We start from the raw sequence: 16,308 nt of genomic DNA, 5'->3' as shown, positions 1-16,308 counted from the left end.
AGACTTCGATACTTAACGGAGATATCAGGTAGGGACCCTCAGATGTTGGCCCATATCCACCATCTTTAGTGGTGCTGTGCATTGTGCAATGTAGTGGAAACTGAGTTTGCGCTGAAGCACTCTTATTAGGTCGGCATGATCTGATCTGGGCCTGATTGTACTCGGATCATTATTCTGTGAGAAAGGGAGAGGAAGTCTTTACGAAGTATTCTTGAGGGATGGGTCACGTTTTGTCTTGTGTTGAATAACAAAATGTGCGTTCACTTCCCTCCTTAGTCATGCTGAGGTGTCCTGGCCAAGGTCCATCAGCCCTTTGAGAATTAGGTCTTTAAAGTTCAAACAACCCTGTGTGAACTTTACAGGAAACATGAAACGGGTGCACCTGTAGCTGTAACAAGTATATGATTATAGATGGAGATATCTAAGGTGTTTTAGGTCACTTTTAGGGACATTTACAAAATATTCTAAAAAGATCAGTGTTTGCTGAAAGTAGTCAAAATATTGAGCTTGGGTACCCCTGTCTCTATCTGGGCCCAGGCACATTCACGCACACACAGACATACACCAGTGTTTGCCATGTCTCTCCTATGATGTTTTTAGCCTCTCTTACTCTGAAAATGTCATTTAAGGTAATGTATTGCTTTATAAATGTTTTTAGCCGGTAGACAAACATACTCCAGGAGCTTGCTCGGTCGCCTTGTTGAAAGGGGTCAGGGAAGAATTTTTTACAGCTCACTTATCTGGCCCCCGGCTGATACTGTTTTTTTTTTTGCTTCCCTCTGGAATATGTAGGGGTGTTCTCTATAAAGCGCATTGTGTTGCCTCTGGGTATGAAATGCGCTATACAAATAAAGCTTTGATTGATTTGATGGAATATCAAGAAAATGTATTAATGGAAAATTAATACATTTTCGAAAATGTAATAATGGAAGGACATAAACGGGAATATGCATGGTTGTGACGGCTTTAGAGCAACAATAATAGAGCTTACATAGATGGAAATATAGCAATAGAGTAAAAAAACAACAATGGCCACACATGAGAACCAGAGGGTGAGTAAACAGGCTTCATAGAGACAGTCAGCAGTCTGAGGCCGTTGTCACACTACACCAAGTGTCCCTGTGTCACACTACACCAAGTGTCCCTGTCACACTACACCAAGTGTCCCTGTGTCAAGGCAGCAATTAGTGAAAACGAGGCGGAGCTTGGTTAATTGACCAGGAGCACCAGGTGTCTCAGCCTATGAGAGACCCTTAATGGAGATGTCGGGCTTCTTCCAGATGTTGGCCCATATCCACCTTTTGTTGGTACTGTACTCTGGAACGTTGTGGAAACAGTTTGCACTGAAGCACACCAGGTCGGCATGATCTGATCTGGGCATGACTGTCACTCAGATCATTATTCTGTGAGTAAAGGAGAAGTCCTTACTAAGTATTCTTGAGGAATGGGGGCACGTTTTGTTGTACAAGTCTCGTGTTGAATAACAAAACGTGACTTCTGCTTCAGTGTTTTTCCACTTCCCTCAGTCATACGGAGGTGTTCTGGTCAAGGTCCATCTTTACTCAGCCCTTTGTGCTAGAAAGCTTCATTGGTACTTTCAAGTAAAAAAAAAAAAAAAAAATCCTCTGAATTTCCAGAGAAGAGGTCAAACTGGATCACCTGTAGCTGTAACATTTAAAACAAGTTATTTACAGGGACATTCACAAATTAATCTAGAAAAGGTCAGTCTTCCGGAAAAAAATGTTTGTGCTTGCTGAAAGTAGTCAACATATTGAGTTTAGGTAACTTAAATGGTATTGAATTGTCAAAAAAAGTGATTATACATGTATAGTATATATACATATAGTATATAGTATATATATTCTTGTATATAACAAGAACTTACCAAATTGTGACAGCTTTAGACCGACAATAATAAAGCTTACATAGATGGAAAGATGGTAATATAGTAAAAAAAAAAAGCAAAGTATGGATGGAGAGACATGAGAAAGAGAGGGTGAGTAAATGAGAAAGAGAGGGTGAGTAAATTACTCAGTCTAGGCTGTTGTTGCACTCTGACACTTTTTTCTGAACCGTTCTGTTCATGTCATGACTGCCATGCTTAACCCTGGAAAACGGTGATGTGCATGTAAAAGACATGCAAATGAACTATCACACCATCTTTTTTGGAAGTTACAGGAAGAGCTAAATCTACACACAATTCTTACACACCAAATAATAACATCATATGCATGGTGGGACAACATCACAAAAGATTGAGTGCCACTTTTAATATGATATTTTTGGTTCTCTAATCAAATTAAACTTTATTTGTATATCTCATTTCATACACAGAGGCAACACAATGCGCTTTACAGAGAGCATTGGGGGGATGTGTGTGTGTGGGGGGGGGGGGGGGGGGGGTTGAAAAAGTTTCACCCGGGGGCCAGAAAAGGATAAAAACTTCATAAGACAGACATGACTAACAGTGGAGTGCACAAATAGTTAGAGACGTTGCCTACATGGTAGGCCATTATGTGTTAGCTATCCCTGTAGTCTCTAATGTGATATATAAGTGAATCATATAACAAAGCACAGTAAACACTTAGCAGAACAGGCTTATGAGAATGCAGAGAGCCAAAGGTAAAAAGGGGTGGGGTTGGCTGGATAGGGACAGCTGACGACACTGAGTGGGAAGGAGCTAGTCACGAGAAGGCAGGAGGCCTTTCCAGGAGCAATTAGGTGGACTTTGGCCGAGGTTCTCCGGGACCTGCTACAGGGTGACAGGGAGTCCACAGGACCTGTTTATAGTCTAAGAGGGAGAAACACTAGAGAGGAGGACAGGGTTAGTGGCTGTACTGGACATCCATGGCAGTCACAGGGGTATCTATCGGACTCAGGGTGGTCTGCAGGTCACAGTGGGGCATCCACTGGACCTGGTTAGAAGGTAGGAGGGAGAGAGAGAGGCACTAGGGAGAGGGGAGGCAGAACAGGGTTAGTAGCACACAGAGCCATAAAAGAAACACAGATATTAAAACAGGACGTGCCAGTTGCAGGAAAACCAGCATCTGTATATACATCTAAATATACACACAGTGCATAACAGGATATACACCAATGTGTACAGAGGATTAACAAACAGGCTGGAGGCTGCCTTTCTGTGTCTCTAGGTCCTGGCTAGTGATTGTAGGTTAGACTGAAAAGGTACGTCTTGAAATATTGCTTAAAGATCTCTACTGTTTCAGCCCTTCTTAGGTACTCTGGCAAGGTGTTCCAGAGGCTGGGGGCATAGAAACTGAAAGCTGCCTCTGAGTCTCTTGGTCCTGGCTTTTGGACTGTTACGAGCTCAGTACCTGAGGACCTGAGGGGTCTGTTGGGCATGTACCTGACAAGCATGCCTGAAATGTTTTGAGTTGCGCAACTGTGGAGAGATTTATATACTAATAAAAGTATTTTGAAGTCTATTCTAGAATTGACAGGTAACCAGTGTAGGGATTGTAAGACGGGTGTGATGTGTGCCCTCCGTCTAGTCTTAGTGAGGACTCAGCATTCTGTATCATTTGTAGTTTAGAGATTGCTTTCTTTGGTAAGCCAGACAGTAGAGCATTGCAGTAGTCCAGCCTGCTTGTGATGAAAGCATGCATTAGTCTTTCAGTGTCAGCCTGTGAGAGAAATGGTTGCACCTTTGCAATGTTTCTTAAGTGGTAAAAAGATGTCTTGGTAATGTTCTTGATGTGGGTTTCGAAATTTAGATCTGAGTCAAGTATGACACCTAGGTTTTTAGCCTGGCATTTGGTGTCAATTGCCAGAGTTTTTTAAATATGCAGATAGTTTCTCTCTTTCAGCTTTTTCACTAATGATCAGTACTTCTGTTTTGTCTTGGTTTATCTGGAGGAAATTGTGACATCCATACATTTATATCCGTACACTTAACAAGGCAGTCAATCGAGCAGTAATTACTGGTAGTTACAGAAATATAGAGTTGGGTATCATCTGCATAGCTATGGTAGCTAATGTTGTGCCTCCTGATGACACTGCCAAGGGGCAGCATGTACAGGCTGAAGAGTAGAGGTCCTAGGATGGATCCTTGAGGCATCCCACAGGTCATAGGAATCTTTTCTGAGCTGTGGTCACCGAGGGCAACGAAGAAATCACGACCAGTTAACTGTATGCAATCATGACAAGTTCAGTCTTGCTGTTGGATGGGGAGTCTGGGAGATTGAGTCAGACAGTGGAGAGCAGCTTTCTACTTCTGTGATTAACACTGAGGCATGTAGAGAGAGACTCACGCTTGTGACATAAGGAGTCTCTCTGAATGGGTTGGACATTCTCGCTCGGAGTTCTGTGTGTACTGCCTGAGAATGCACTTGGATCAATCACACCAAGCTCAAAACGAGGCTAGCTAGAGAGGAATCCAATGATGTCCACCTCTTGACATTGGTCGATTTTACTGACCCCTAAATCAACTAGAAGATCAATTTCATTCAACAACTGTACCTGATGACAGCATGCATCTTGGGTGGAGGACGACAGATTCACTGCACACTTTTTGGTATTGGAGAAAGAGGAATCTTATCGTCTGGATGGCCCCTTATCTGCAGTCCTAGTTGATTAAAGTAGACATTGGACTACTTAGTCAATGTGCTCTATCCCCTTTAACCCACAAGATGAACAGGGTTAGGGTTAGGGTTGTGTAACTACTGTATCATATATCAAAAACCTGACCACGAAAGTTACAGATCGCATACTTAGAAATGTATAGTATATCTAGAGAATAGACATACCATGTCAAGTCTGTGCAGAATAGAGTTCTGTTAGTTTGAGATGTGGCTGTCTTGACAGCCCTCTGAAGAAACCCCTGAACTCTTGGAGAGCTGAGCATTTGGCCTCTGCACAAAACCAGCCATTTCTGCCAGCTTCAAAAGAGTCTGGGGCCTCCCCGTTCTGTCACTCAAACTGTGTACAACCAGGTCACTCTTTGTCTTTTCACCAACCGCAGAAGTGCAAATCATCCAGCTCAGCTTAAAGTCAGTCCATTTAACACTGGCTGCTTAAAAGGCTGCTTTTGAGGAAAAGGAGCAGTGAACTCAGTTGTGGAATGTGACCTTGCACAGTGCCCACCAGGCCAGCACAGGCCTAGCAGCTCCTGCAGAGTAGAACAGCTACCACTCTTGTATCAGTCCTTTTTTCTTTTACATAATGTGCTGTATGTTTGTTGATGCTCTCACACTGCTCAAAACAAATACTCCAGCCCAACAGGATAGATTTCTGACCACAGGACAGTGTAAAGTTTTGTTTTTTTTATTTCAAAGAGTGCATGCGATACAAGCCAAATACGGTACTCCAAGTCAATGAAGTGTGATGATTCATGCGAGTGTTATTTAAAGTGATGCAAATAGGGCATACTAAAGCGCTTCAACGTGGACAATGTTTAAGGAGGCAAATGTGAAGCGAAGGTGGTAATGGGTCAGGGAGAAACAGACAAAAATCAATACAGTAAAAAAAAAGATACAGTAAAAGAGATATAGATAGATAGAAAAGTAAATGTTTGAACAAACCACATTTTCACCTCGGACCAAAGGTTTGAGGCAAGATAATACTAACTTTGGTTTGTTAAAACTTTTAAAACGTGTAGCATTTTCTACATTAAGCATTTTAGTATGTCCCATACTAACTATGATTACAATGATTCATCATTTGCTTGTTTTACTTGAGAAACCTTGAAAATATATATCCAAAAGTGCTTGCTTAGTACAGTATATGCAAATAATGTATTCATATAGTACTCATGAGTTTTTGCTTTATAGAAAAGCATTTCTTTGTACACAGTACAGTGCTTGTACAGTAATGCAGAATTTAACAAACATAAAACAAACTTGTCAATTAAAAACAAATGTTAACAATAGTATAAAACACATTTTAGATGTAAAAACAAAAAAGGAACATTAAAGACGTTGACAATATAATCTGGCAATAGCATACAAACAAATTATATTGTACATCAACCAGTACAGTGTATCAAATTGATCATTACGATTAACGGGATATTCATATGAAGAATATAGTGTATGCCTAGTGTCTAAGATTCCTGAATTCAATGTGCTTACCTTACAATCAGAATTAAACCCATGCCTAACATCAACAGTGACCTCTTTATGGCTTTTCAGTTCAGAAAACCAGCTGCACTTCCCAAACCTGAAGACTTGTAGAGCTTGAAAACTACATATCTAAGGCACAAGAATGGCCTAACTGTTCTCACCATGCAGTGTTATAATCTAGTCTCCAACAATAATAATATTATTGTCTCTACCTCTTGCCTGGGGAGCTAAGGTTTTTAGAAGGAGAGGTAAGAACTCCAGTTACGTCTGTTTAGAATGAGGCAAACCATCAAGCGTGTTGGAATGAACCAACAGTTTTGACTAAAGTACTGCCACATGTATGGTGAACTGAAATGAGTTTCCTCTCTGTCTGAATAACACTGGGAAATGTGCTGCGCATGGAGGCAGGAAAGTCTGAGGTAAAGTTGGACAGGATGTTGAGTGCCGTGCATAGGAAAGAAAGTGGTAACACCTGAACTCAGGATTGTGCTGGTTGTGCGTTTTCTGGTATAAGTGAACAAGCTAACCAGTAAGACCAGAGAGCCTGGGGGATTAACGTTAGGGAGGACAGGACTTCAGCTTGTGCAAAATGCTGAAGTGATTCCTGAATGTCTTTTTGTTTCTTGCCAGACTTCAATCTTTAAAGTGCCTGTGTAACAATCATGATTAAAAATCACCTCGGACTATAGCCTAAACTCACCAAAAACAGACAGACAGGGCAAGTGGTCAGAGTGGGTGACACCAAACGTGTCAACACTGCTGTGCATGGTTATGAAGTTGCTACAGTAGTTATCTAGTAAAATTTAAAATGGAATGGAATTTCATACATTGTTACCTTCTTACAAAGCGTCATTTAAATTCCCTCCCCAACAGCGTCTGAGGCTGTTTCTCCATGTAGAGTTCTTAGGATTGCTCTGACCGTATCCCTAGCATCATCTTTCTCAAATTACCCATCAGTGATGGTCTAGTTTGAAAGGGATTCATCATATCTCAACCCAAACTCTATTTGAATTACTTTTAAAATACAAGACAAGCAAGTTTCTAAATCTTGTGAAAATACTGCTGAGCTTCAAATGCCCAAAATAAAGACAGGTTCTCATTTAGAAGAGCATCAAACCGTACAAAGGCTACCACTCGCCTCAACTGCTGTCAGTTGGGTCATTGTCATTCAATTTAATTGAATTCCCCAATAAATTGCTCCACCTGCTTTTGGTTAGTTTAGGCCATATCTTAACATAAAAATCAAATAAGAACACCTAACAGTATCACAATGTAAATTGGTAAAAAAAACTGTACAATCTCAGGAAAGTTTAAGATTTTTCTATGAAATGGTTAGTATACCTACCCAAGTATCATTGGCATCTCACATCAAAATCAATATTTGGAATGTTATACTGACAGAAAACAACAGGTTTTCCCTCACTTCCTTTAAGCTGTAGATGTAAGAAATTCAGTTTTGGTTATTAAGAGCATAATTGATGTATGTAGCATCATTATTATTGTTCTTTTTTTGCATAGTTTTTTCTGTTTGCATTATAGCATTCGCTTGCACCACTATGGCTGAAGATAGACAATACTGATGTGATGACAAATGATATGATATATAGATATGAATGTGTTCCTGAATAATAATTCGCATAACCCTTTTCACCACGTATTAGAGGCTTTACCCCAGGCAATTATCTCCTGGGGTAAAGCCAAGGCTAACCGCTAATCACCTGTGCTCTACCCCATAAAGGTACATTTGAGAACACAATGTAAATTTCTAAAGCCAAAATTAGAGTAAAATAATATGCTAACAAATAGCTACAGCACCAGTAAAGCGACTAAGAAACAAATAACGTGGATGTCAAAATGAGAATCCCTCAGATGTTTTTGAGCTGCGATGTAGTGAGCATGAACTGTGATCCCTGCAATGTGTCTCCTTCAAAATGCCTTATTCCGGCTGTGCTGTTCGTCTCAAGAAGGGCTTTTATCCCATTAACGACTGCCAAACTACACCTCTCCAATTTATGATGCTAACTACTGATGCCATCCTCAGTGTTTGAGGGCAGAGTATACCAGGGTCAATCCTAGCATTAGCTCATACTAGGTAGAGTTAACCCAACTACAAACGAACATGTTAAGAGGATAGCTAGAAGCTCTGGAGGCTATTGAAGAGGGGTTAGAGGGGTGTTATATATGGAAGCAGGAAGGACGTCTCTAATGGTTCACACGGTGGTGGGAAGTGAGGGTGCGTCGGGCTCGGCCTTCTGCTCTGGTGAGCAGCAGAGGAAGAGGCGACTCCTGAGACTCTTGAAGGCAAACCTGAAGTACATGATGTGGCCCATGGCGACAAACGAGACTGAGATGATGACCAGCAGCCCAAAGGCCTCTGGGTTAGGCGCCAAAATCACCATGATGAAGTGCAGCAAGTCCAGGAGGTAGTTCATGGAGTTTTGAACGCCGTTGATGACGCCTCTCTCAGACTCAATCACATTCTCTTGTATTAGCTGGGTCACCGTTAAATCAAAGGACCATAGACCTTAAGAAGGCAGAGAGAACAACTGTCATTTAGAATTGCTATTTTTCTTCCCACATAAAAAAGGACAGGAACAAACAATGACAGACAAATAATCAGTGGACATTGACATGAAAGATTGTCAATATTGCTCTTTGGAGACATTTAGATCAGAAAATCCTTCTTTGGGTGGAGATGCTAGGTGCTTTTCCCTGCATACCAGAGTTACAGTAATGCTTGACAAAACATGAGGTAGAATTAGTGATACATCATTCAGGGAACTTGCCACTTTCTTAGTAATTATTCTAAAAAAATAACTTAAATTTAGCCTACACAACAGCTCACAAATTCTTATGATGTAGTTTAGCTCAGGGGCTGGGTCAACCAATTACGCTTTCTCTTCAACAAAACACAAGCTGAACAGGCTCCAGTGCATTTTGGAGGAGCTTAATCTTGGGCACGGGGGCATTTAAGGTAAGGGAAAGCATTTAGGTGAGTATAAAACAAATACAAACAATGCTCGACATGGCGCATATTAGTGTGTTACATTATGCTGTACTCACCAACTCTAGCAGCGATGACCCCAGCAAACAGCAGGCTGACCGACAGGTAGGAGGACTGCACCGCCGGATGCTCGAACGGTGACACGGTGGTGCTGTTAAGGACCTGACCATCTCCAGACAGCACGCTGGTCAAACTGTGGTCAGCCTCTGGCAAGGGGGCGCTTTCCCCGATCAGGTGTCTATAGATGTCCTGGAAGGGTGAGACGCTGAGGTCGAAGGGGCTTCCGGGGGCGAAAACAGACACCACACACAGCATGAGGCAGGAGATCTGGGCCACGCCGGAGATCAGGCCCGTGCGGACCAAACCACACTTCTTGCGCACATAGGTGAAGGCTACCGTGCCGCAGATTCCTGATACAGCAGAGGCGCCCATCAGCAGGCTGAGCACCGAGCCGTTGAGACCCTGGGTGTAGGCGTAGCCCGTGGTGATGCAGTCGAATCCCAGTACGGTCATGTAAAGGAAAGCGAGTGACATGCCAGCGAAGAAGATGTTCTGGTTGTAGTAGGCCACCCAGCCGGCTTTTAATGTGCGCAGGGGTTCCATCATCTGGTAGCAGCAACTGCTCTTCTTGTTCTGGGACTTGGTGTCCACCTTTGTCTCATTCATGAGCTGAGAGGACTCAACGGGGTTCTGCCCGTTTTCCAATTCTAGGACAAGAGAACAGCAAAAAGAGAGATTGGTGTTTGTTCAGACCTCATAACAGTAGGAAGGTTTAAGCCCTGAGTTTAAAAAAGGGAGCACTCTGAACTAACCACTTTAACGATTTCCACTTATAAATGCTTCCATAATAAATACTCAGGCACTTGAAACCACATAATCTGAATTTTGATACAGGTGCACTAATTTATTGTATGAGGGAGACTATCTAAAAATGATCCTGAATGTTATCTTGCATAATTGTGATAGCATCATAATGCCATTATTCCCCTACAGCCAAACAAAAAAGTAATTTAACCCTTATCAATTCGCAATAAATTATATTGTAATTTGCTACCTTTCGTGGTGCCGAGTTGCTTGAGTTCCTGGTCCTCTCCTTTGTAGCCAGCTTTGACAGCCAGAGCAGGAGTCTTCTGGTATACTTTCAATAAAAGGTAGTACTCCAGACACATGGAGCACAGGTTCCAACCTGAGATGAATCCACAGCCAATGAAGTGGGAGCCGAAAGCCATAATCTGGCCCACCAACATGGGTGCCAGGATGTTGGTCAGCTGGTCAATAATCCGGACTGTTGCATTCATGTCTAAATGACCGAGAGAGGGAGGGAAGAATAGGGGATGAGGGGAACAAAAAGTAATGTTACATAAAGTTTCCTGTGTTTCTACAGTGCATGATCATAGATGAACACCATAGTGAATAAAATGCTTCAAAATGTCATTCAGCACCCAATTTTCCATGGGGACACAAACTCAGTACCCCCCGGGGTGCAAAGGTGAAAAAAATGAATGAATATGAGCATGTTTACACCTAATGGCACCCCATGTGACCCACAAAGTCTGGAGGTCATATAGAGGTCATATACAATCTATTTCAGGATTGTTTATAACATCCATGCCCAGTAATACAACATTGCCTGTCACACAGTCGTGTACTCAACTCCATATTTTGGTCACCAAATTAATGCTTTAATATGAAACCATATGATCACTTTTATGACTTGCCATCATACCAAAATATATTCCAAAGACATGGACCTCACTAAATCATCGTTAAACTTTGCCAATCCAGATGGTACTGATATGTGAAATTCGGTATGACCGTTTGCGTGGACTTAACAGGTCTAAGACATTCTTTGATCATGTTCTCTTTGTCAGTGATCAGTAATAATGCAGAAACATCCACTTCAGATTGACCCCTGTACTGTGCATTAGTTTGTTTGTTTCTTTGTCCCTCACACATACCAGAGCCGACCACCTGGGGTCACTTGCCACAATTCAGTTTTCCCATTGCCATGTAGGCTTGGAGTCTCCTTAAAAGTCTATTCTACTCAGGGGTAGGGCAGTCAACTGAGCTAAAAAAAAAAAGATATTTGACTTTCTCTCAAATATTTTCCGAAAATCGAATATATTTGATTTTTGGTGCTATTATAGGCCTATATAATTTTGCATTAGAAAATTATGCATATGATGAGGAATTGTGGTTAAGGTATAGAGGCAAATAGAAGGCAAAGAAGTAAGGTATTTCCTTGACACCTAGATAGATATATGAGATCGAATGGATTAGATAGATAGATACATAGATTAGAATATAGGGCTAGACTCGGGAAGCTGTGAGACGTGCCTTGCTTTATGGTAGCCTAATAATCGAATCTACATTTTGAAGATTGATTGCGCATTTTTTCTTGAATGTTTATTTGATTTATTACTGAATAGCATGAACGACAGAACTAGCGTCTCTGTACGAGAAGTAGAGTGAATGAAACTCAATGGTCAGAAGCTATACTATACCATACTACGCTGAATCCTTTGATTTACTTGCAAACGGGCGGACATTTCATAAATGCAGGAGCAGGGTAACACTACATCTGCTTTGTGTTTCAAGCAAAAACAGACTGGCGCACATTACATCTTTGCCAGACAATTGAGGATAGTCATTTGAACGGTTTTCTGGATTTCCAGAATTGAAAGAAAGTGCTTAGGGGCCCTTCTACTTTTCATACAGAGTTTGGGGCTCTAGGATTTAAATGCTATGCACATAAAATGAATGAAACGAAAAAATCACGTTTCCACTCCTTTGTTACCACAAAGGAACATGCATCATGGGTGGGGGACAGCATGTTTACTGTGCCCTTCTTCTCCTGGTATTGTTACTTGAGATTGTTTATGTTTCCTAAGGGTAATAAAGTGCAATGATAGGCAGGCTGACTGACTTCAGTTGTACAGATAAGAAAATATGGCCCACAGCTCTTAGCCAATCACAGATCTTAATGGCTCATGAAATCAATCTTCAGATAAAGGATTAACTCCAGGGAAGTGCTGCATTTTTTACTGGGTCCAATCTGGTTCATGGCCTTCATTGACAAAGGTTAAGGTTGTACCCCAGTTCGTCGAAAAATCACTTGCGGTGATTTCGAGTCGAGTGGCAAATATTTGGAGTGGTGGTGGTCGTCGAAGTGTTGGGGTACGAAAGGGGTTACAGTGGAACATAAAAAGAAAATGAGTGATTTATCTAGTTCCCATGGATACTGACCTGCCAGTCTGCTGCTGTCCTGTCCAGCCACAACTACGACCCAGTCTCTCTGGATGCTAATGGCGGTGGCGGTGCTGGCCAAGTTAGCGATGTTGGCGATGGTGATGACCATGATGTAGCAAGTCGTCTGAAGAAATGTTTATTTTTGGTCAGGGTAGTTTTGGTAAAAAATCATTGATAATGTCTCTATTATGAGGGCTCAACAGGGGATCGTATCCTCCACAACCAAGATAAAGACAACAGTACAACAAAAACAGCTTTAACATGTTTCATCTAGAAACAGTGAACACTACCAAGCTTAGCAGCCATACACCAGTGCCACTGTGAAACAAACGGCCTTAGTGTTGTTTGTTTGTTTTTCTATGTACATTATGGTGCAGCTGTTCTGGTCAAAGTAGCGATGGAATTTGTTCAACAGGGCAGGCAGCATTACTGCTCATGTGACTTCCCTGGAAGAACCCGCTGACTACACAGAACTGAATACAGAACTGAACAAGACTCACATCTCCTGTTTCAGTCCCACCTCCAGGAAAAAAACCTTTGAACAGCAATCCCTCTCTTCCCTTAAAAACATCCGTTCAGACCTGTCCGCTTTTATAACTGTAATGCTATGCGCAGCCAGATGCAGGGTTATTTGTGATAAACGCTGACTAACCTATCTAAACCCTATAAAGGCTGTTTGACTAGAATTGAATCCATTCAAGTGGTGAAGCAATTTAAAACAAATTTTGTCCTGGTCAGATCATTGCACTAGACCATGGGTAACAGATTCACTTCAGATCGTGCAGTGTGGGGTAGAATAATAGAAAGGATCTTACCAGAATCCATCCATTGTAAAGCTCTGCAAGTTGTCCTTTGAACTGGAAAACCACCATTAAGAGGATCCCGCACAGTATGACAGCAAAGTTCTGGACAACCAGGGAAACCTGTGCCACTGTCAAATCAAAGGAAACCATCATGGCCATGGTCCAAAAATATTTTTCGACAAATCTCTTGATCTGGACTGGCGAACAGAAATGTCAAACAAAAACTAGCTTGTAATTGTTAATTGCAGACGAGTGTACATTCTGCTCAACGTACCTTTGAGTCTTGGATTTTTGTCCACCCAGTCACCGATAATGGCCCCAAGCAATAGCACTGACCCCGCAACAACCAGTCCGTACACGGCTGTGAGGAGAAGGCTGTTGCCGTACAGCTCCACCAGGAAGACAGCCACAGCAAAGTTCCACATTCGATCACCCTAAATATATCCAAATGACCCAGTAAAAGAACACCACATAAGCTCAAACAATAGAGAAATCCACAGAAGTTAGACCAATCAACGCATAGGTTATTAAATACAGTAATAGTTTTGCTGCCATGGACAATATTTAGTCCATTACACAAAGCAAACTATTAGGCTAAAGCATAAATTATGAAACAAAAATTATGTGGCTTGTGTTTATACATTGGTGGTACCATTAGCCTATTACTTTTTTTGACAAGACAGCTGCAAAACACACACCTGATGGTCAATGCTTGTAAATTCAATATAGTTTTCAGTGGTTCTCAACCTTTATTAAGCTCTAGACCTCCGGCATATTCTGAACAATCCTCAAGGACCCCCAACCTCACAACATATAGCCTATATAAGCCATTACGGTCATTTCCTTTAAAAAAAAAATATATATATATATATATATATATTAATAGTTAACATCAATGCTCTTAATATAGGCCAGTCAATACATTTCAAATTAAATTAAAACATTTAATTTCAAGCTTTTTCCCCCCACAAGTCTTTTTTATGTTATAACACTTTCCAACGGACCCCTTGTAATTACGCCACGGGCCACTAGGGATCTGTGGACTCCTGCTTGTGGCTTAATTGTTTCTAGCAAAATTGCTGTGTTAATTGTGATAGGAGCAATCTCTTAACATTTTAATTTGGCAATTTTGATCGTTCACTTACCCATGTTGATAAGGCATGTCCCATATAGATAAGGAACTTGGCTGATGTGAAAAAATCTTGGATAGATTCTGTAAGAGAAATTAAGAATTCACTGCTCGACCTGCTACACATTATGTCTAGCACGATACTTGGAAACGCATAGCAAATAATTGTAGGACTTTTAACTTACCGCAGCAACTTTTCTTAGATCCAGAGTTATCCATTGCAATAGGCTATTTCCAAAATAAGTCTGTAGACTATTAGCTATATCCTCTGTAAAGGCTATCGGGATAATTCTGCATAGAACTGTCGTGAGCAAACGAACACTATGAGCCTCCTCTCCAAACGTAGCTATCACTGTAGCTGAAGTTGGAAAGAAATATTTTAGCCGAAAAAGCTTGGTTGAAATTCAACAGTAAAATGTTGTTGTGCGCTGCAGCTGCAGCTACTCTCTCTCTCTCTCTCTCTCTCTCTCGCCCTCTGCAATGAATATTGTTTACAGTTGTCCCCTCGTTTATAAGCGAGAGTGCGTGCGCATTACAAGTCACATGAGTCACAGAGGCTGAATCCAAAACAAAGCCCAGCACAACGCCTGTCACAAATAGACAGAAAATGGTCGCAGCAGTGTTGTTGTTGCTATCAATTCCTTGTCCATTGTTAGTGTAACTATTTTAAGCGACCCCCTTCCCATCCCATATAGGTCTACCTTTTTGGGGCAGCGGTTAGTGTTCGGTTTTTTGACACCCCACTGAGTGTGTTGCATTAGATTACTGCAGGCCTATGGCGCTAAAATACACATCCAATCTCTTGCTAATGATAGAAAGATAACTACATAGATAACTACTTTATTAATCCCCAAGTTCTTGAAAGTATAGTCCTAAAAATGCTGATATATGTTTACGTTATGTAGGCTACGTAACATGATCAGTCGTCTATAGAGTAGCCTAGCTATATGCATATTTAAATTGCAATAGACTGCAAAAGGCTTTTTCTGTTTCCGTATACCTATGTTTACCAGACTGGGTATCTCCCTCACTGACAGACTGCTAATGGGGGTTATAGTTTACTGAAAAGAAACATTCCTAGCATGCTCCGGATTTCAAAATGTGAGCAATTCGTACCCCTTTGGATTCATACAATGCTGTCTTCAAAACAAATCTGTGAGCCAGACACATTTTAAAATAAGTTGATCTCTGCCAAAAGAACTGAATTATTACAGTTTGCTGGAGTTTGTGTGGGAGCGGATCGAGGGTGCGTGGCTGGGGGTCAACAAAGCAAATTAATTAAGACATCCAGAATGTTTGCAAACAGAGTAGGCTAATTATTTCTATTGCATACTATTACTTTAATAAATGTGAAATTTAAAGATGTCAAGCTTTTCAACTAGGCCTACAACCAGAATATGCAGGCTACGCTTTTCAACTACAGCCAGAATAGGCTACGTCCTTGCTTTTTAAGCAAGCACACACATTTCAGGAATGCAAGAGCCTTAAGTCCAGTTACCAGAGGCCTGTCTCCGGCGCTGGCACAGCGTAAACGAAGTGTGGAGATAGGTCTTGCTATATGCTAGGCCATACCTTTTGTTCTGCACAGGTGCGCTGATGTGAATGGACACCATGCAGTAACCGATCGTGTGTTGATTACGTTTGATGAGGGTCATGTTTACTTTCAGGGAGCAGCTTCTTGATTTGTGTATTTACTGAGCTGCAGTAGCCTACTATAACCTATGATCACGTGTCTCCGTGTGAGTTGGCTGTCCCCTCACACCTGTGTAGAATGGAGGTCTGGAAATGCAGAGTGGCCCTGGCTACAAAGAAACCAAACACTGCTTTACAAATGTGATATAGGTGACCAGCCAATGATCTATCGTCTGTCTGTGTGTGTGTGTGTGTGTGTGTGTGTGTGTGTGTGTGTGTGTGTGTGTGTGTGTGTGTGTGCGTGTGTGTGTGTGTGTGCGTGCGTCTGCCTAACTGCTTGTCTGTCTTCTGTCTGTCTGTCTGTCTGTATACTGTATATTGATAAGCGTCCTGAAAGAGAATCATTTTCTTCAC

General features: G+C 41.5%; 1 protein-coding gene across 1 annotated transcript; it reads right to left on the bottom strand.

The window, feature by feature from the left end:
• Window positions 1-5,270: 5,270 nt before the first annotated feature.
• Window positions 5,271-14,726, bottom strand: slc40a1 (solute carrier family 40 member 1). The gene is made up of 8 exons (XM_084459755.1): window positions 14,448-14,726; window positions 14,279-14,346; window positions 13,408-13,567; window positions 13,146-13,261; window positions 12,328-12,454; window positions 10,136-10,381; window positions 9,141-9,788; window positions 5,271-8,601 (listed from the first exon to the last, which is right to left on the bottom strand). Exons 1-8 carry the CDS (start codon window positions 14,479-14,481, stop codon window positions 8,288-8,290), a joined length of 1,713 nt encoding a protein of 570 aa, XP_084315881.1. The 5' UTR covers window positions 14,482-14,726; the 3' UTR covers window positions 5,271-8,287.
• Window positions 14,727-16,308: the final 1,582 nt, after the last annotated feature.

Source organism: Borostomias antarcticus, assembly GCF_949987555.1.
Source record: "Borostomias antarcticus genome assembly, chromosome: 2".
NCBI lineage: Eukaryota > Metazoa > Chordata > Actinopteri > Stomiiformes > Stomiidae > Borostomias > Borostomias antarcticus.
This window is presented reverse-complemented; position numbering and strand designations above follow the sequence as displayed.